At 35.7% G+C, this 21417-nt stretch overlaps 3 protein-coding genes across 3 annotated transcripts in view; 2 read left to right on the top strand and 1 right to left on the bottom strand.

Moving 5' to 3' along the window:
• The first annotated feature begins 1077 nt into the window (after window positions 1–1077).
• Window positions 1078–2367, top strand: LOC126871066 (uncharacterized). The gene is made up of 3 exons (XM_050629439.1): window positions 1078–1540; window positions 1954–2052; window positions 2185–2367. Exons 1-3 carry the CDS (start codon window positions 1292–1294, stop codon window positions 2365–2367), a joined length of 531 nt encoding a protein of 176 aa, XP_050485396.1. The 5' UTR covers window positions 1078–1291.
• Window positions 1569–5937, top strand: LOC126871067 (uncharacterized). Its single transcript, XM_050629440.1, has 2 exons — window positions 1569–3790; window positions 3893–5937. Exons 1-2 carry the CDS (start codon window positions 3557–3559, stop codon window positions 4043–4045), a joined length of 387 nt encoding a protein of 128 aa, XP_050485397.1. The 5' UTR covers window positions 1569–3556; the 3' UTR covers window positions 4046–5937.
• Window positions 5938–12429: 6492 nt separating this feature from the next.
• Window positions 12430–21417, bottom strand: part of LOC126871046 (neural-cadherin-like) — an 88963-nt gene continuing 79975 nt past the window's right edge. Inside the window, exons 6-24 of the mRNA XM_050629403.1 lie at window positions 21137–21323; window positions 20445–20678; window positions 20053–20225; window positions 19745–19894; window positions 19149–19454; window positions 18752–19025; window positions 18439–18647; window positions 17747–18079; window positions 17451–17657; window positions 16680–16951; window positions 16390–16595; window positions 16076–16218; window positions 15285–15896; window positions 14862–15162; window positions 14437–14626; window positions 14100–14341; window positions 13631–13846; window positions 13399–13554; window positions 12430–13247 (exon numbers count right to left, since the gene is read on the bottom strand). Coding sequence (XP_050485360.1) covers window positions 13138–13247; window positions 13399–13554; window positions 13631–13846; window positions 14100–14341; window positions 14437–14626; window positions 14862–15162; window positions 15285–15896; window positions 16076–16218; window positions 16390–16595; window positions 16680–16951; window positions 17451–17657; window positions 17747–18079; window positions 18439–18647; window positions 18752–19025; window positions 19149–19454; window positions 19745–19894; window positions 20053–20225; window positions 20445–20678; window positions 21137–21323 — 4521 coding nt within the window. The 3' untranslated portion in view covers window positions 12430–13137. The remainder of the gene's footprint in view (window positions 13248–13398; window positions 13555–13630; window positions 13847–14099; window positions 14342–14436; window positions 14627–14861; window positions 15163–15284; window positions 15897–16075; window positions 16219–16389; window positions 16596–16679; window positions 16952–17450; window positions 17658–17746; window positions 18080–18438; window positions 18648–18751; window positions 19026–19148; window positions 19455–19744; window positions 19895–20052; window positions 20226–20444; window positions 20679–21136; window positions 21324–21417) is intronic.

Raw genomic sequence — 21417 nt, forward strand, 5'->3', positions numbered from 1 at the left:
GAGTATAAAAATAAAAAGAAGGAAACAAGAAAAATGTTATGATCTAGAACTGACCGTAGATTATAAGAAAATTCCTAACACAAGAAAATCCCATTAACCTGAAACGTAGACTGTGCTCTGAAGCACATCTCTAAATCCGTACTTATGTACCTACATATACAGGGTGGTTGGTAACTGGTGGTACAAGCGGAAAGGGGGTGATTCTACGCAAAAAAAGAAATCGAAAATATAGAATAAAAATTTTTTTTTAATTTTTTCATCGAGACAACGATCCGTTATAACGAGACGCGATAAAGTGCACGCGTACCGAGCGAAAATTCAAAGTCGATTTTCTCGAAAACAAAGCCTCGAACGAAAAATTGTTATTCTATATTTTCGACTTCTTTTTTCGCGTAGAATCACCCCCCCCCCCCCCCCTTCCGCTTGTACCACCAGTTACCAACCACCCTGTATACATTAAAAATTCTCATAAATTTATAGAATTGCAATATATACAAGACTTGAAAATTGTCTAATGAGTTTCTAATGATAACGTACGCGAACCTTTCGTTCCAAGTTAGTATACTTTTAAACTGAATGTTGTTCGTAATTTTCTTGTTGCAAAGTATCGCCGTGAAATTTGTCATCGCTCGTTTTCCGCCACGTCAACAAATTCGAGAAGGCGTTGAATTTTGTTGTCTCCGTAGAATAAATGTCATAACCTACCTCGTTGATGAGAGAAGAAATGTACGAGAATGTTAAATTGACGGTGTAGAAAATTAATTTACGAACAATTACAGTCGCTGTCTCTCCACGAGTCAAGGAGAGTTATTTGTTTAATGTTACACGTCGTTCGCATATATGTAGCTTTCCTAAAGAGATACTACGTCAAGAAGAAGGACAATACGGAGAAAATTATATTCCGCACGTTATTTCCTCATCACAGATGCATTCTTGGATTTTACGGACGACTATTTAATGGTACGTCGTCCTTTGCTCTCTGTCTCTCCCTCGTTCAATTGACTTACTTTTTGTCTTTGTTCAACAACCGCTCAATGGTTTTTTTTTATATTTCTTAAGACTTCTTTTCGCGTTTGATCGAAAAGGACGTCATTCTAGATTCTTACAAGGAAAAAGTTTCAACATAAGTCGAACATATTTGGAGAACTTCGCTTTGAACAAAGACTTCTCTGCTTTTCCATCAATTTTCTTTACATTTCAGTTTTGGTTTTCAAACGACAAGACATCCTGAAAGATTATGGGAAATTAATACGATTTACCGTAACAACGCTATAAAGTTTATTATCAGGACATGGATACGGTGAAGGAATATCTAGGATACATCAATCCTCATTGGGTAGCGGTGGTAGTAACAGGAATGTACACTCATCTTCGACAAATTTGCATAATTGGCTTATGTTTCGACGAAGAGAGTACTCCGTTCGATCCGTCTTACGCGTCGGTGCTTTTCATATTTTCCGTATTGTGCCTCTTAGCGGAATATAGACTTTGGCCTAGAACCCTTAAAGAACCACCAATTCAACTTCTTTACATTTACGAAGTAAGTATCGGTATTTGATGTTTTAACAAATTTAACGACGTTTTAATTACAATTTTGTACACACGTTAAGCGCATGTTTCACGTACGAGGAGCTCAGTGGAAAAGTAGCGTAAGTTTATTGTCCCCGAAAAGCAGCTCTCTATGCGTTGCATTGTAATTGTTTTAACGTTTGAAAGAATCCACATTAGAATTTAACTTTATGCATGATTTTTTCAAACTAAAGATTTTGTTCATTTGTACTTATCATTTTCCTGCTCAACTTCTCATCTATAAATAGCGATAAAACTACATATTCGATCGTAATATCAGTCACATTGTTTTATATCTTAGATTATAATGAAAATAATAATAATAACATGAAAAAGACAGTAAAGATAGTAAATAAACTTCATGAAACATTTATTTTCGTCTAGATGTTGGTTGCAGCATTGACTACAAACTTAACCACACGTGCTATCTGGGTTCCACTCATGCACGTTATCTATTGTTTAACCCAAGAATCCAGTAAATGTGTGAGTTTGTTAACATAAAAGTTATTTGTTATTAAAATTCTCTGGAACTAGGCAACGTTCGAAATGTTTGTCGTATCTATGTAATCTCCCTAGTTTATGCATCTGTATCGCAAAAATAAATTGCTTTTTCAGTTGCTATGGTTGAACACAGTATTGGGATTAAGTCGCTACTCGTTTTTAACTGAATTTGCATATTATATGGCGAAAGATTGTGCTGCAACGCATATGGCTTTCTGCATGTCCGTATTGTCGTTTGTTTGGATGCTGGATGCCACCGAATCCTTGGACGCGATTTTGGACACTTGGGCCAAGTAGTGAACCAGTAATGTTTAGTTTTATAAGACACTTATGTCGTAGAACGATTTAAACATAAACTTTCACAGTTAAATGACGAAATAATTATTTAGTACAGGTATTTAACTGAACTACAATTTAGAAATCCAGACAATCTAATGAATTTAAATAATTAAAATTATCGTGAACCGTACACGGTCCAGTAATTTTCTTCTTTTTTCCTTTTTATGCGATTCTTCTTTTCGTTTCTCAAATTGAAACTTTACGCGTTAAATTTCCAGGAAAAGAAGTTTCAACAGTGTACGGTATTAATCCAATCTTTATCATATTTTATTAGGAATATTATTTGTCATTGTACAATAGTTATTCTGGCTTACTAGGAGGAACGATTAATACACGTTGACACAGTTCTATAAGTTTCTTAGAATTAGTCAGAAACTCCTTAGTTTACGAAATTAAAAATTAATCAGCGCGAGTCAATTTTATTTAAATCTGCAAATATAAATGTAACACGATGTATTTCGAATACAAAGAGGAGAATTTAAAACGTGTCCCGATATCGCGTACTCGAAAGTCTACACTGTAAAGTTGTCAACAATTTTTCCGATAGGAATAATTTAATCGTAATGATCATACGTCGTTTGTACTTAGGGAAAGAACTAATGGACTATTGGCTCTCTGTAAATGTAAAAGGAAAAGGATCAGTTTCGCAAATCCAGAAGTGACAGATTGGTTTGTATATAAATTTATGTGCAGCACAGATTCCTTAAGTAAATACAAGCAACCAGACATGTAACTTATTGAATTTCGTTGTTTTGTATTCGCCTATTGTATAACTTTTTACATTTATCGATGTACGTGTATATTTCTAATAAAGTCCATTTTTTCATACTGAAATTTTAATAATTTCTCATGAATCGTACCACATATAATGCTTCTTATCCGTATTTAAAATACTCCTGATAAATTTATATCGCCATATCAAAGGTTAAACATTTTTACGATTATTACATTCACAGTTTTATTTAAGTGGAATGAATATTTAAAGATCAAAGCTGCCATCTGTTTTTTTCGATTATCGAACACCGATAATCGAAAGGTGATTCGTACAATACGTCTTGTAGATTAATTTGTGAAATACGTTTTAACGGGTTCTTTTTAATAATCTATTTGAAATATTTATTTTGAGAAAGAGAACTAGAAATAGAAAATGGCAAAGTTGCTTCATACCATTTGGGCGCTCTTGCTAAATATTTTCGGACTTCAGATTTTCCGAACATGTTTCGCCAATGCTATGGAAGACGAAGATTGCGAATCGCTTTTATCAGGACCACCGTTTAGTTCGGTTTTCTTCAGCATTGGTATATACGTTATTATCGTAAATTCTACACTCTTTCCACGATCTTTTCACGCACCAAAAATCGTTTTTCTGATACTGTACGAGGTTAGTGTGATAACCAATTTTTATCATTCATTCTCTCAAACAATACCTTTTGTAACAATTTTATTTACCTGCCTAACTTTTCTGTGACTCGCTTATTTTTAGTTTTTAGCCACTGCATTTATCTTGGAATTCGCATTGGCCTGTATTTGGACACCGATAGACGTCCTCTTATCGACAACGTTACCGTCCTGTATCTGTTATGTAATATTACGATTCAATATTCCATACGATATTAGGAAAAGAGTAACATCTTAGAAATGTCATAAACATAATGATTTAAATAGGTTAAAAATAATTGAAACGAATGTACACTTTACAAAATTAGATGGATATTTACGAGAATTTATTTGATTTTTAAAAAATAGACACTTCGACGGTTTGGATTGGAAGATGCAGCGGTTTCGTTTTTAACAAATAAATCTTGGACCATCGTTCTAACTTACACCGCGTCAATTACGTTTCTTATACTTACGCTTCACGTTGTGGATGCCGTGGATTATATTATTCTCAGGTACAATTTTCATTTATAATTACGACCAAGTTAAACCGATTAAGTTCATTATATCCAATTGATCGATTTGTTCGATTCATTTGCTTCGTTTACTCGGTCTACCTTGACTTTTTAATTTCTCTGATTTTTCAAGTTTCCTTTATTTGATCTGTGTTGCGATTCCCATACATTTTTCCCACTATTTTTCTACATTTTCTTATTTCTCTAGTCTTGTTTCCGAATTGTCTGTATAATATCCTCAATTTATCCGGGTCTTCGCTAATCAGAAATATAAACCTTCTTAAATATAAGAACTCTTAAGAAATTTCTTAACGTACAATTTCCTCGCACTCCGTATAAGACAGAAAATTTATTGAAGTTAGTATATAAATCTTATTTTATCGATAGTATTTCTACATATATTTCGTTCTAATTAAACTGGTTTAATATCGAAATGAAAAATCGATTAGAGTCGCTGTAGGATCGAATTGCTTTAGAACTATGAGACGATCTTTCGTCGTGTGTGGATTGTTAATAATAAAAGTAACTCGTACAACGAAATTTTCTGTTCTAATGTTTCTGTGAAAAAAGAAAGAAAGAAAAAAAGAAATGATCAGTAAATGTAGTTAAAATACAATGTTATACGTACGTAACGTCGAATGTGAGAGGATCGAGAAAAATTTGCAAAAATATAACGAATGACATATTGCTGGATTAAATATATCACTTTAAAATTGAATCTGTTTTTCTATAGAGATTATGGAATAACGTATTTCTTAACTCACGTTCGAGAGAAATTATGGGCAAGAGTGGAACAAGAATTTCCATTTTTAATCGAAGAAACCAAAGCGTGCCGTTGTAAAGTTCGTAGGAGAAGCAGTAAAAGAAGTAATAGTAAAAGTGGCGTTAATAGCAGTAGATAATTTTAATAATTAATGTTTTGAACGAAGTCACTCTAAGAGAGGGAACTGTAAGAAATATTTTTAGAATTATAAAGCATATTAAACGATAAATCAATCATTCGAATATATTACGCTTATTGACGTAATTTCAACCGGTTCTTGACTCTTAACTACATCCTTTCACTCATCTTCTCGTCATACTTATCTTTCACAGTCATATCCTCTAAACTTTTCCTCTAAACACGCATTTTCGCTGATAGTAATTTATTTTCAAAATGAACAGTTAAACAGTTGCACTGAAACATCGCAATAGTTAAATATCCGTACGATATTAAATGTTTGTACATCGCTAGCTTATTTTGTTTTCATTATTTTTGCACGCTATTGTACGTCTATCTTCAGAGACGACGATTTAAGCAATTTTTCGAACTTATGCACAGTATAGGAAAAACATTGTTCGAAATGAAAAACGATGTATTTCAGACGTGAAAAAAAAAAATTAAATATTTGCGAGTGCAAGTATTCGTAAAGAATATTCTTTGTGTCGAATAAATCTATTCCTTCCTCGTACTTTTTCATGCTCGATCACTGCTATTTCTTTGGAATTTATGGAATTTATCTTCCATGAGGATGATCACAAGGTAACGTTAGTTAGCGATTTCTGCAAAGCAAGCTACCGAAGCGTCCTGTTTTGCGACCAAGTTTTTCAGGACAGAAAAAAAATAAAAAAATAAAAAAAAATAAATAAAAAAAAAGCTCCGCTCTCCAGAGGCTTAAACCCAAAAACCGCATCATACAACAAAAGATGTAAAGCGCCGACACATAATACAGCATGGCTACGTCGTACCATACCATTATAAAAATTCATGTTTATTGTGAATAATGCACTTAAAAACTGTATTTCTGGACTCAATAAACTCCTTTGTAAAAAAAAAAAAAATAAAAAAGTTAGCGATTTCTGCATTCTGCATTCTGACTAGGCAAAAGAAAAATATCGAGTCGAAGGGCGCGATTTCCAAAAAAAAAAAAAAAAAAAAAGAAAAAGCTGAAGAAAATTTATCTAGGGATTTATCTAGATTTGTATTGTTTAAAATACGACGGTTGGTTTATTTTTATGAAAAAGAAGGCATTTATTTCATTCCAACTGAAATGCAAAGTACAAATGGTATAGATAATATAGTGATAATAATGTAATAATTAATCGTTAATAAATATCAATTCAATTAATAATACGGTGTGTACCAGTATACTGTGGAATACTATATATACGGTAATTGTACTACACGGGATGTGTTCAGTGGCAGCGTTACAATCATTTTGTCACCGAAGTGTATATATTACAATGATTTATCCATTATCGCTGACCGACGATAATAAGTCGGCTCCTCGATTGTGCTTTTACATTTTCCTCGATATACTTTCTTTTTTCTTTTCTGTTTCTCGTGTCGCGCCACACTGATTCTTCGTTTTTATAAATTATCGAGATTTCTTCGAGAGGAAGGTCGCAGTGGGGTGGAGCGGTGACCAAGACAATGTGAAAAAGTACTTGCTTGCTCGATGTCCAGAAATATTTTTGTTGGATGCAATGCGACGTTAATTTGATCCTTTGTAATATGAAATCAGGGTAATACGATATTCTCGAGTATATTAAATATTACAATATCGAAGAAAAATCGTATTTAAATGAATTGTAACATTAATTAAGAGCAAGTTATATAGGCAAAAGCATGTATCTCGGATCTGAAGGAAATTTTGAAATAAAAATTAACATATTAATCGAAATATTATTAATCTATTAATAAAAAAATGTTAGGATATATTAATTAAAAATATTCTAATTCTTTGACTAGAATTACTTTCAAAGTTATTGTAACTAGATACTCTAAAAAAAGAGAAGACGGTATCGATATTCAAATTCTTGACTTCATATCGAATAGGAAGGAAAAGATACATCAAGTACGCATATGCAACCGAATATTCCCATCCTCGTGAGCAATGTTTCGTTTTTCGACGTTTTTCGCAGACGTGTTTCACTCGGTCGCCATCGCAAATACAAACTGCGTTCGTTGAAAAGCGTTCCGACGACCACAAACGAACAAAGACAGCTAGAAAGAATTCCGAACCCGGAAGAAAAAGTTTCTGTCGTCGCTGAGCATTCGATCAAAGCGGACTAGTGCCGTTGTAGATATTATCTTTGCGTCGTTCCGTTTCAATCTCAATTAGTTTGAGATCGAGGCATGAGCTGCTTCGGTTCTTTGTGCACGATTAGGCAGTGCTTGGAAAAAAGTTTTACAGATATGTAACGTGAGTTCGCGTGGCTGCCATTTTTTTTCACGTTTTCTCTTCTTGTACAGATTATTCGCCTCGATCGGAAAACTCGATACCTACGTTCGTCATTTTCCGATCTCAACATTTTGAGATCTTCTCAAACGTAAGTACGCTTCGCTCTTTCTTTTTCGATTTTTTTTTCTTTTTTTTTTTCATTCTCGTTTACTCTTAAATACATTTCGACGTTCTTGTTCGCGTGCTAACTCGGTTTCGGTAAAAAAGTTGAGCCGTGTGTGCCTCAAATGGTACCTTAACTTAATATCGTTCGATCGACGCTGACCTTTGGGTCGTTCAAGCAATTCGACGGCTGTAAAGTTTATCATTTTCGAAATACATGAAATCTGGTGTATAATACAAACGATATTGCTTGAAAAGTAAATCGATCCTGAGAACGCTGTCGTCTTGTCAGGAGTATCCTTTTTTCTCTCTTTCTTTCGTATAAAAGATATGCTGATTCGATGAAATTAAATTCGTTTCGTACAATGAATTGTATTCTATGATCAGTGCATTGGTTAATACATACGTCGTGACGTTAAAAATAGAAATGACACAAGTGTTGGTAATTATCGCGTACATAAAGAAACGTTAAATATTCACAATTATTCTACAAAATTTACAGATTTCCTTTTTCTAGACTCACTTACTCGTCATTCGTGACACGCTTCGAACATTTACAATGTATTAAGAAATCCGTTATTGCTATTATTCAAAATTCAGGCTATGTTACTAATCGTTATTTATAAATATAAATAAACGGAAAATACGAAGAAAACGTTTCTAAATATACGTTAGAAACAGAAAGATTTATAAATATTCGCTGGCTACAGAATTTCGTATTAATTACTAAAAACGAAGCTACTTAAGTTTCTATTTCTTAAAAATAGAGATTGTTTTCGACCAACTACGAAAACGATCTTATGGAATGAGGATAAGGAACGTTTTCGTCGCAACGATCGTTTTCTTCTTTCTTCTTTCTAATCGATCCTTTCTCAAACTCGCGTCAACAGCTTCTACTCTTCTTCTTTTGTACGTTTTGCAACTAAATACGCTCCATCAGTGGCAAATGAAATCGTAACGAATACATCTTCAACGAATCTGACACGTTTTGCAAATATTATATATTTACATCGGATGGTTGGCGGGCTCTGAACAATATTTCCTTTGCACCTTACGAACTGCTTCCGCTTCAAAGTTATATAAAAATATATACTAACGAATGTACGATACCGAGAGTTTCAGTTTAACGAAGATGTTACGATAAAAAACACAGCTTGCTAGCCCGTCGATGTACCATTTGTTTCATTTCGATCGCAAATATGAGATGTTTTCATATTGTCGAAGTGAATGTATTCGGCGTTATTTTACTATTTTACAAATTTTACTTCGCTTCGTAAGCGAAGGACATGAAATTTTTATAAGAACGAAAAAAATTGCATAGGTTTTCGTTGATTTGCTGTTCGTAAGGTTCTGCGTCCTTTTAGGTATCGCGCAAGTTTTTCGAGGTGCCTAGGTCAAGCGAATGGAGATAGACGCTTCTTATCAAATTGTCGAATGACGCTGTAAACTTGCGCATTGTAAAAGTGAGTCTCGGAAGTTGACTTTACTAACATTTAGATCTCTTTAAAATTATGTTACACCATTACAGTTATATGTAATTACGCAATGAAGAATAATTATAGTCTTCGTTTTAACGAACGACGTTCTTACTATACCCACGTTTCTACTGCCTGATGTTGATAAATGAATGTACATACACGTTATGTTTTCGACAATATGTTGAAACGAACGTAATATTTCCTATTATCCTTTTAACGTGTCTATTATTTAAAAAAATGCCCGATAGTTTGATAAGGCTTCGCATTATCAAAGTATACGTCTAATTGGGTTTGTTTACGAAATAAGGGCAGGTGTCCTAGAATAATGTATTTTCAGGGGACTTATTAATTCCTTCTTGCAAAGCCAATCTCCAAGAAATCGAGGATCGTTCTAATCTCCCGAGTTACTCTTTTCAAAAATCACGCGACAACCGTCTTTCTTTTCTTCTCCTTTTCTTCTTCTTTTTTCTTTTTTGCCACTGTACACACACGTGCGCGCTTGTGCGCGCTATTCAACTCATTATCAGTTACTCAACGATAAACCGTTCGTCCTCCTGTAACGCCAGTCCGTCGAATACTGTCTCTGCTTAGAAACTACTTGGCGGGGTAAAGTCGACGATAGGAATGGCCGGAGAAACGAAATGGTGTACTACGAAGGAGGACGGTGAGATAATGAAACAACGATAATTCAATGGTAAAGAACCTGTCGACATCGAGAAACGTGAAGTGTAGCGGTCTCGGTATGTCGAGAAGGATAAAATCTATTTTGGTTGATAAACAGGCAACGAATTCGGATTAACGATCTTTGAGAAACACTCAGCTACATTTTGGAGAGTATAGAATGGAAAGTTTAATCGTTGAAAGAACGATTACGGATAATCGAAGTGATAATAGAAATTCGGATTGTTTGATATTACCAATGTTATGTTATCGTTAGAAACAATTTTATAAGAAGATATCTTAACAATATAGAGATTCGTTTAAGCTGAATATTTGAGAACGAAACGTTATCAATATCTAGAATCTTGTGGCAATCTATCGTAATTTAGTTGAGAATCGGCAGAAAGTCTCGCGATACTTGGACACGAGAAGTACAGGAGAAAAATACGATAAGTACAAGTTTGTTGACTTTCTGATCTTGAAGTTATTTGGTGGTTAAAAAGGGGTTAAAAAGAGAAGGTTATAGATATGTGATTAGTTGAGAGGGTATTGGATTTTAGAATTACTCGTATGAAAAACAAACCTGACTTATCGTTCTTTTCCTCCGTGATCTTCGAATCAAGTAATTTCAATAATCACAAGAAAAGTGGGGACAGCGATAAGTTATCGTATGTACAAAAACGAATATCTCGGACGAACATATAGGCTGGTAACATCTAGAGAAAAATAATGAAAAAAGAGATATGGGGGGAGAAATGTACGTGCAATGTGAACGTAGCTTAAAGTGAGATTTCGATGTGTTTCTCGATGTTCTCAGAGGCTCATGAGGAACAGACGTAAACGGACGTCGAAGACAACGGGCGCGGAAAACGTAATATCACAAACATTGCCGGGAAACGATACGCAAGACGACGAATCTTGGTAGGACAATTATACAGAGATGCTCGGTACCGATCGCGACACGTTACGAGCGGCACCGGCACACCGAAATACACGACGTTACTTACAATATTCGTACAAGTGCTTAAACACTACGCCCGGATCACTCGATCCGACGGGGCTTCACCTAATCGATAAATTGACTATTAATATTTCCGTAGAGAATTTTACAAATCAGTCGAGACACATGCATGGAGATGCACTAGGTTGACGCCATCCTTATTATCGTCGTAGCATAAACGATTTTTCGCTTACGATCAATCAAGGGCATTGATCGAGCAACGAAATTATTTGCGGTATCGAACTCGCCATCGATGCTGCGACGTAGAAGGGACTTTTCGCGTCATTTCCTTTTTCGCACGCTCGCCGATTTTTCTCTTCCCTCGTTCCTCCGCTTTTTCTCCTTTCCATTCCTTTTCCTTCTCATTTTTCTCATCTTTCTTCTTTTTTTCCTTGTTCGCCGTACTTTTTCATTCCATTGTTTTCTTTCGTGTAATCGCAACTTGTTGGCCGGTTCGACCATCGACAGAAAATAAATATTAACCCTACGTCGAGACTTGAATCGTGAGCTTTTCTCGACAACCGGCCCCTCGTATCGTACTATTACGGTTCTTTTCTCTTCCTTTCTCTGTTTCTCTCTTTTTTTTTTTTTGTTAATTTTTGTCTTTTTAATCTTCTTTTCAATGTGATTTCGTGTGTATGCGTTTTTTTCATTTATGTATAATATATATATATATATATATATATGTATATATATTTATATTCATATTTATATTTATACCGCTATATAATATTAATTATAATTACATACGCGCGCGGTAATTCTCAATTTGTTTATGCGGACTTTCATGCGCCGCACACGTTGCAGTACCCTTTGTCTTCCGCCGTGCGCTTCTCTCTTTTTTAACTCTCTTTCTATATATATATATATATTTATTTATTTATATTTATTCATTTATTTATTTATATAAATCCATATTTATAATATATATATATATTTATCGTAATGTCAATAATAATACTATCAATAACTAATGTGGGCGACGGTGACGGCGACGATGACAACGATGAGGATGGTTCACGACTCGCGAACAACAACTAAACGTGTCTCTCTCTTTCTCTCTCTCTCTCTCTCTCTCTCGCGCGCGCTCTCTCTCTCGCTCTCTCTCTCTCTCTCTCGCTCTCGCTCTCGCTCTATTTCGTTCTCTCGCTCTCTCTTAAATAATCCCTATTTTTAGTACGATAGACCACATTAGGATCGTTCGCATCGCGCGAACCAGGAAGGCGACGCGAATGAATCATTTTACTCAAGATCTCTCTTCCCTTATACTCAACAACGTCAATATACGAATTCATGGTACGTTACACGGGGAGTTTCTATTAGCCGGTGCGCGTTCGCGGAAGAAACGAAAGAATTCCCGTCAACTAACATCTGAATACGATGAATAAGTTGAGTGGGATTTAGAAGACGGATAAATGAGAAATGCCCTTGAAAGTATCATATACGGCCACTTGATGACCCAATGTAGATGAGGTAAAACGGAAACGACCCATCACGCGCACGGCTGGCAGTAGTAACGTGTTCACGAATATAATTCCAGTAGAACCGATGCTGTCGCGCCGATGATAATTTTAACCGATCGAATACCGAGACATCGAGAACGGTTGTACCGAGAAATAGTAACTATGACTGTGACTAAAAATAATGAATCGTACATATATAATATATATATATATAGATTTATTTTATTATAATAGAAAAGTCTCGCGTGCAGGCTGATACGCGCGAATTCACTACGTATACGCGTAACGTGCTATACAGATAGGTATTACACCCTTCGAGAATTATGCGCCACCTACGGTGTGTCGTGACGATTGACCATGATTCGATAGAGATTCTTATTGCGATAGCGTTCGTTTGTTTTTTCTTTTTTTACGGCCGAGGGAAGTGGATGGAAAGCTGTTTTCGTGAAATCGACATCGACATCGACGAGTAGCTTCATTTTTATAAAATTTCGACCAGAGGATGTTAATTCTTCTCTCTCTTTCTCTCTCTCTCTCTCTTTCATTTTCTCGTAATCGCGCACACCGTGTGGCCGCCTCGTTCTTGTTCGCGTGTGCACATCGCAAAGAATATGCGCCTGGAAACGTGCACTTGTTTCATCAACAAAACGGAACGTCTTTGTTGCTCGAATAACGCAAAAAACACTGGTTTTTACGGTTTCTTCGATTCTGTCGTATGTCTTCTTTTTTTCTTGTCTTCGTAATAGAAAGTTCGTTCGAGCACACACGTTTCTTAGGGGATAGTCTCTTTCTTCATTTTTCCTCTTTTCTTTTCTTCCTTCTTCTCTTTTAAGCTCACGCAAACACTGTTTCTTCGAGGGTGTACAAATCGTGCGAGCTTACAGATTGTAGAGATCCTTTACGATATTCTTAGTCTTCTTCTTCGCTTTCTTCCGCCGGTCCGTACATGTCGGCTAGCTTGTCGAATCTCGGTCCCCAAGCACCTAAGTACTCGTACTCGTGCTGCTCGTCGTCTGTTCCTGTCGATTTTAAAATAATTATTCACATATATTTTTCTTACTCTTATAGGTGAATCAAGCAACAGTCGAGTATCCTTTTTGCAAAGAATCTGTAATTGGTAATCTTAATTTTCATTCATTTTTAATATTAAACGAAAACAGAAGTACTTACCGGAAGCTAACGATGACAATGAACCTGCGATGCTTCCGCCACCCTCGTATGCATAATTTCGTAGATCATCGAACGGTGGTGCGTTTGGATCACTGTCAGCTCTCTTTTTGTGGTCTTCTATAAAGATGCCCACGTTTGGTTCTGGTCCTAGTGTGTCTGTAAAATATTTGCAATGGTATGAATATCCGATTATCCGTTATCTTGGATGTATATAACAACGAGGATTATTTACAGGGTATTTTACATGGTGGTAGCTTCCCGCCCATTTCTGGAATCGGGCCACCAATAGGAATTTGAAGCGGGGTAATGTCGAATGCGGTCATATCATCTTCTCCGCCACCCTCGTCATCGTAGTTGATGATATTTTCTCTCACGTCGTCATCAGGCCCAGGGTACTTAATATGAGATTCTCTTCTTCTATTATAGACGACAAATACTAAGACGAGAACTACAACATAATACGAATATCATTAATCACTTTCTGTATTAGTTGATTTTTTAATTCTTTTGATGTTTTAATTATCTTTTTCGTAAAGATACATTTTCTTTTCATTTTTAATGGACGAGGAATATTAAAGGAACGATACTGATTAACTATAGTAGAATTCTTTTAGTCAGTGTGTAATTTTTCACTCTAGAAAGTTATGTTTCTTTCTGTAGCTTTTTACGCGTGTAATACATCTTGTCCGCGCGATACTTACCAAGAATAATCAAAAGACAAACTAAAATAGCTGCCAAAGCTCCCATACTGAGTTTCAATGTTTGTCCCTCTTGAACGAGCTCGCAATTTTCTCCCCAGAAACCATCGGGACAAATACATCTATATCTAAAGCGTGGATCTTGATTGATACATCTACCACCGTTCAAACAAGGATAATCTATGCATTCGTTTTTGTCCATGCATCCTTTGCTATCAGGCGATGGAATTCTTCCTTCCCCACATCTAGGAACATAGACAAGATAAGATTTATCAAATCATACGTATGTACACAAACATGTAAATTAAAGATAGCGTTCTTTAAATTTTGCAGTACTTACGTGCAATCATATTCGTTCCAAAGATCGATACATTCGAATGGTTCTGGACAAATGACGTTGGCACAGGGTTTATTCGAAGGACAGTTTCTTTCCAAATTTCTGGCCATTGTTGCTTGACCCCATTGTGTTCCATTCATAGCGGGTGGTAATGGAAGATGTTTGCCCTCTAGTCTTATGTCATCGAGACATCCTGTTCAAACGAAAAATTATATTAACTTCCTCCTCGCATCATCCTATGAACACTGAAGTCTTTTTATAATTGCATCTTATTTTTTGTATTTTATCACGTAATGCCTTTCTAACTATTTAATTCTGCACCTTTCTGTTCAAGAACTTTTGTCTATATATAACTGAATATGCCATTTTCCACAGTCTTCATTTCTACTCTTCTTCAACTTGATTATCAAAAATTATAAAATGTTTACCTTTCTGATAATCCGCGTACACTTCAAACGTCCGAACTCCAGTGTACTCAGCCTTGCCGCCCGCGAAAACTCCTTCTTGTTTGTCAACCAATAGCCACTGGTGTCCTTCGAAGGAGAAGGTTTCATTGAATCTTCTTCCTTCACCACCATCCAATTCCAAAGTTGCAGCTGATCCGTATCTCGATACTCTAACTGTATGCCACTGTCCATCATCAACAGCTATCGCAGTCAGCCATATGTCTCGTTCCTCAGTTCTCAGACTGTTCAAATTGTAACGGAAGTGCAGTCTGCTGTCCTTGATCTAGGAATTAAAAGATGCAATAACTATAATTGAATATTTTATTAACTTAATTAGCTAGTTTCCTTTCTTTATTTAAATGAATATTATTTTCACTTCTAAAATGCGATAACGTGAATAATCACCTCCAAAATAGCGTATTCTCTGTTATGCTGATCGCTGACCCTAAACAATTCACCATGGACCTCTCGGGTGCGGAATCTCAGTTGTACTTGAGTGGAATATTTATCCGGTTCGAACGACAACGCGTATTTGACATAACTTTGTGGTTTGAATGTCGTTGGTATAGTGGATGTCATACATCCAGGACCAGTCCATCCTGGGTTACATTGACATCTAGCTTCAGTGAAGCTTCCTACGCAAGTACCGTGTTCCCAGCAACGGAAGGTGGATTCCTGGTTGTTGCAGATTTCCTCGGTTTGAGGGCAGCCAGCTACGCTGTTTCTCGATAATCCAGGATGTGCTAGATCGTAAAGCTTGCTATTGTGAAAGAGGTTCTTGATGCAGCCATCGAAACCTTTACCAACTGGCATATGCTTCCACTTGTAATGAGTTGGATCGAATTGCTCGACGTATAAACCACCGATTTGAAGTGGTGCGTTTACGTTTAGATATTCGTTGAAGGGTGGTATGGTGCCTTGAGCTTGGCAACTGGTGTCGTTGAATTCTGGTGGCGTACCGTCTTCCGGTTCTGAGATATCCGCGGATTTGCAATAATCGATGATTAATTTCACCGTCTGTAAAATAAAATAGGATTCCGTGGAATTAATTATAAGCGATCGTTGTAAACTGGATGTAATCTAGTTATAACCTTATCCTTCTAGAAGAAGGAAATCATTTTAATAATTTTAATTTTATTTTCTCATTTTGACACATATAGAGATATTTAAATTATGATTTAAAAGATAATTCTGACCTCCGTGTTCCAAAAGATGTCGAGTCTGTGCCATTCTCCGTCGTCCAAAGTTCTTTTCGGCTTCACTTTTAACTCTAAAGTACCAGAACCGAAGTCTATCAACAGTCGAGGTATTCCACGTTCCAGCTCAACGGATATAAAATCTGTAAATACGTTCATTACGTAATAGTATATTATTTCATTCGTTGCTGTAAAAATCGCTGATTTATTAAACTTAATATAATATAATTAAGATGTCTGGCAAAGACATCATAGAGGCAGCTATTGATTACCTTAAGAAATCTATTGTTATCTTATGATCTATATTTGCTTACCAGAAACCATAATTTCATCAGCCTCAGGAGGAACAATAGGCCCATTGTATAATAGTAATCCGTCAGGTTTCTTAGTGATGAATTCGAAGCTCAGATGACTGTTATCGCACATTTCTAGTGCAGGATACCAAGCCCAGCCATTTCCACGGAAACTTCTTGCAGTTTGCTGACATCTTGGACCATTATATCCAGCAGGACACTGACATCTACGTAATAAAAAATGCATTAAATAAAATTAATATGCTAGTATAATACATCACATGTTAAATTTCACCAGTTGTCAGACTTACGATAACCCAAATCGGCCTTCCACGCAACGGCCTCCGTTATAACAAGGGCTGTTTCTACATGATTCCCCTTTACTGAAGTTCCGAGCTCCGCATGTACATTCAGCGATTACATCCACCCGCACACCCACTAGGGCGGTTCTGTTTGCATTGACCATGTATGGTAAACTGCTAATATCCAAGGTGTTTGTGCAACTACCCTCGCATACTTCATTCTCGTAATAACACTCGTCGATGCCCACCATCGTTATGTTAATACCGACCTCTTTCTCGATCTAATTAAATTAAAATTATTTTTTAATCAAATTGTGTGAAATATATTTTAGCCTTTATATAAGTTTGATTGGTTTTGCGATTTGGAGACCTTTCATTTATTACTATAAATTATAAAACAGGTCATTTCATGAAATCCTTGTTTCAGTAAAAACAATATCCAATTTATGAAATATTGTTATTGACCTCATTAAGTATTAATTTATGTGATAATATCGGATTGAACGTTGTTGATAATTCATTCATAATAGGATTTATCCCTAGTACGTAAAAGGGTCATGAAAAGGATGTATCTTTGATACAAAATTTTGCTAAAAGCTGAAGTAATCCAATATTCCTATATTTATAATAATCTGATATTTTCACTGACATTCCATTTAATTAGAAGCCAAAAATATTCAATGGGAAGATTTAGAATCTTAAAATGACTTAGATGGCAAATTTTGAATTATTTACACTATAACAAATTGAAATGCCATGAATTAATTCATATTAACTTACTTCTTCACGATGCATTAGTACGATTCCATTCAATCTTACAGGCTTGTAATACGGCGATCCGTGGGCCGCGAATCTGACGTCTGTCAACGGTGGATGCATTCTACGTAATTGAACGCTAAACACGTCTACATTTTCTCTATCGATATTTAACAAATGCGCCAATTTATCTCTAAATAATTCTGCTTTGCTACGCGATATAGTTTGTGACTGGAGGAGAAAAAATGAAAAATTCATTAAATATAGATTTCATATAAAAAAGAACGAGTTAATAGTGTATAATTAAATAGAATAATTACTTTATAATCCCAAACACGAATGAAATCTTCGTCTGTTATACCAGATATTCGAACCGAACCAGAATTTAATACAGCTTCGAAAGGAATCGTTTTCACCGTGACTGTCACGTTTGCTGGGACATCTGTTTGCGTGTGCTTCCGATCGTAGACTTTGAAACGTAGATGATATCTACCGTCGTGAATGCCTGATTTCATATAAATCATACCGGTGTCCTCATCTAGCTTGAATTGAGCGTGCTCTAAACCCTCCCAATAGAACTTTTTATCCGGTAGATCCCAATCGTCCAAATCGAATACGTAAACTCTGCCTATTTCTGTGTCTGGTGATTGTCCCTGTGAAACGAACTCGACCAAGTCAAATTATACGAACCTTTAATTATAATTATATATTGAATAATAACTTTATGAAATATAATCTTTAACTCTTTGAGTATTCATTTAGCCAGATTAATGTGCTATTTCATTCTAACGTATTATAGTATTGAGTTTTCAAATAAGTACAGTAATTATGTAATTATAGCATAGTAATTATATCACACATAAGTCACGTATGACAATAGTATCTTGATTTTATTTACATCTTAGTTTCTGGGATAAAAATTGATATTAAATAACACGAATTCCTTTACTTCTAAAATGTCAAAATAAACAGAAAATTATATGAAATTTAAATATAGAAATGAAATACATACTGCGTAGTTATATACAAAAATGTCCTTTGATCCAGGCTGCATTTTGTTATCGTTAATATCCCCGATAATAACAGTTAAAGTACTGGTCCCAGACATCGATGGAGTTCCTGTGTCTTTGATAACGATCGGTATCAAGTACTCCTTTTGTTGTTCTCTGTTAAACGATAGTAACGATGACACAATAGCCATGCCATCCCCGTTCGCTCCCTCTGCAAGGAAACAGAAAACCGGCGTTTGTTAGCGAGAACTATCGAACTACAACTAACAACGTTCCACTGAAACGGGAACGTAATAGGATTGGATCCAGACTCACTGTTATCGCTCTCAACTTTGAAACTGGCACGAATCACATCGTCTGCCTTTGGATCCATCCTGAAAGTAAACGGTGGTCCATTGCTCTTCGATCGATCGTCGTCATCCGTCGCTGAGATCTCTACTACTTTTTTCTGTTGCGAGTGTTCCTGTAGCACGGGTCTATAATCTTTCAGAAATCTTGGCGGATTATCGTTTATGTCGTGTACGATTACTGTTAACGTGGCTGTCGCTGTTTTAGGTGGAATTCCATCGTCGATGGCCAAGATTTTCACCTGAAACAAATGATTTTTAGTTTGGTTTGTCTCGAATCTAAGTAGTATAATCTAAATATTAAATAAATAATACAAGTTATTATCCGATCAATATTTTATAAACAATATGGTTTTACGATTTACCTGATGCCTTGGGGTTTCTTCGCGGTCGAGACTCCTCTGGATCGATACCGTGCCATTTTCGTTGATCGAAAATTGCCTCTTACGATCGGAACTTCTATCGATCGAATAGAACACTTTGCTCTTACCACCCTGATCAGGATCGGTGGCTGTGAATGTTTCGAGACTGCTTCCAATGCGAGCATTTTCAGGAACCGTGGTCTCGATATTCGCCTTCTCGAATTGCGGTTGATTATCATTTATGTCGCGTAGCTTCACCACTACCCAGGAATAGGCAACGTGATACTTATCGTTGTCATTGTCTTCGCCCTACGAGGTACAGGATATTACAGCATAGTATCACAAACCAAAAATCGTTGATTGAAAATATAGAAATACAAATAGAATGAGATATGTTTCTGAAAGATTGTAACACAAAAATGTAAGAAAATAACGTGACTCGTACTTTATCTTATAACAAGACGAAGAATGTACTAAATATGCTAGAAAATGATCTTATTATTTATGGAGAATGGGTATGGGAACATAGAGTAGGAAGATAACAGTAGATTTAAAAATATAAGTTATCTATAAAATTGTGTAAGTTTTTAATTAAATACCTTATCGTTAACTTGTATCCTAAATCTGAATCCGTTGCTCTGCAATTGGTCCTCGTAGTCCAACGATTGCACAATTTTCAAGGAACCCGTGCCATCGTTATTTCTTACCATGGTAAATTTATCAGCACCGTAACCACTGCTCTCGATCACCTGCGTTTGTAAATTAATACGATAAACGATAATTCTACAATTATTTTTCTTCAACCGTTATAAGAAAACTTTTTTGTTAAATCAATTAACGTAATTTCTTTAAGAAATTCGGGGAAAGATACGCGAAGGAACGATTCGAGTGACGCAATGAACAGTACCTTATACTGGAATTTATTGGTCTCATCCTCATCGTGTACAGTGACCGTAAGAATTGGCATTTCCGGCAAATCTGGACCTTCCGTTTCGTCTACCTCCGTAAACCATTCCTCCTTTGTGAATTGCGGAGGCATATCGTTTATATCTTTCACTCGTATAGATGCTGTCCCCGTCCCTAAATATTGGAAAAATGCCATCAAAATCTCAGTAGATTGTAATTAAAGCAGGAAACAATTTTAGATGGAAAATTTAAAATATTAAATACAAAAAGATCTTGAGATCTGATTTGAAATAAATCTGATATTTCTATCTTTAAAACACTTTATACTTTATGCGTTAATGAGTTAAAATTTCCAAAGATCTTTCAGAATTTCCATTTTAATTTTTAACTTACCCTTTAACCCCCCTCCATCCATTGCTACCACTTGTATAGAATAATCTGGCGTGCGTTCTCTGTCCAAACAGCATACTGCCGTCTTTATCACACCGGTTTCCGATTCAATTTCAAAAATTGGCGAGCCAGTTTCCTCCTCGATGACATTCTTTTCGATAGAATAAATTAGTTTTGCGTTTGTACCTTCGCTCGGATCGTCATAGTCGACCGCTGTCATGGTCATTACAACCATTCCTGGGAACAAGTAAGGAAAAAACTGATCTTAATCGTTTGTATAGAAAAAGCAATGTAAATGATAAAATCTTTAACTGTAAAAAACTAAAATACTAAAATACTTATGTACTATTCTTTCTTTTTTTTTTTTCTAGATAAATACACGTCTTACGTATGATGCTTTCTGTATTTATTTCATTTTTTTTAGAAACAATGTATTTTTATTAATACATACCACTGAGCTATCAATTAACAATAATCGTTTTCACACAAACCTTAAATTGATACTTAAAGATGTCCATTTGTTCTAGATTGCCAATCTAGATTATTAAACGTTATTTGAATATAAATCGTGTCTGTCCATTCTCATATTTCCAACAATGTATCACGAATAAATCATATATTGCAAAGACTATGTTAACACATCGTGAAAGAAAAAGCAATATTTCCTTCATAGCGAAAATGTAATCTAACTTTACCTGCCGTTCCGTTTTCCGTGACGTTCCCGAAATAAATGCCTTGTGGGAACGTAGGTGCATTGTCGTTGATGTCCTTCAGGTTCACTTGAACGTCAGCATATCCAACCAAACCTTCTCCGCCTTCATCTTGAGCAAATACAGTGAATCGCCACTGCGGTCTTCCATTTGGTTGATCCCTGTCCAGTGGCTGTGGAGTAACACCGAGATTACGGCCCTAAGTAACTTAGGATGCGAGGCAAATTTAATAAAAGAAGCTTCGCTGAAACTTCTGAGCGATTTTT

This window comes from Bombus huntii, chromosome 11, assembly GCF_024542735.1.
Source record: "Bombus huntii isolate Logan2020A chromosome 11, iyBomHunt1.1, whole genome shotgun sequence".
Classification (NCBI taxonomy): domain Eukaryota; kingdom Metazoa; phylum Arthropoda; class Insecta; order Hymenoptera; family Apidae; genus Bombus; species Bombus huntii.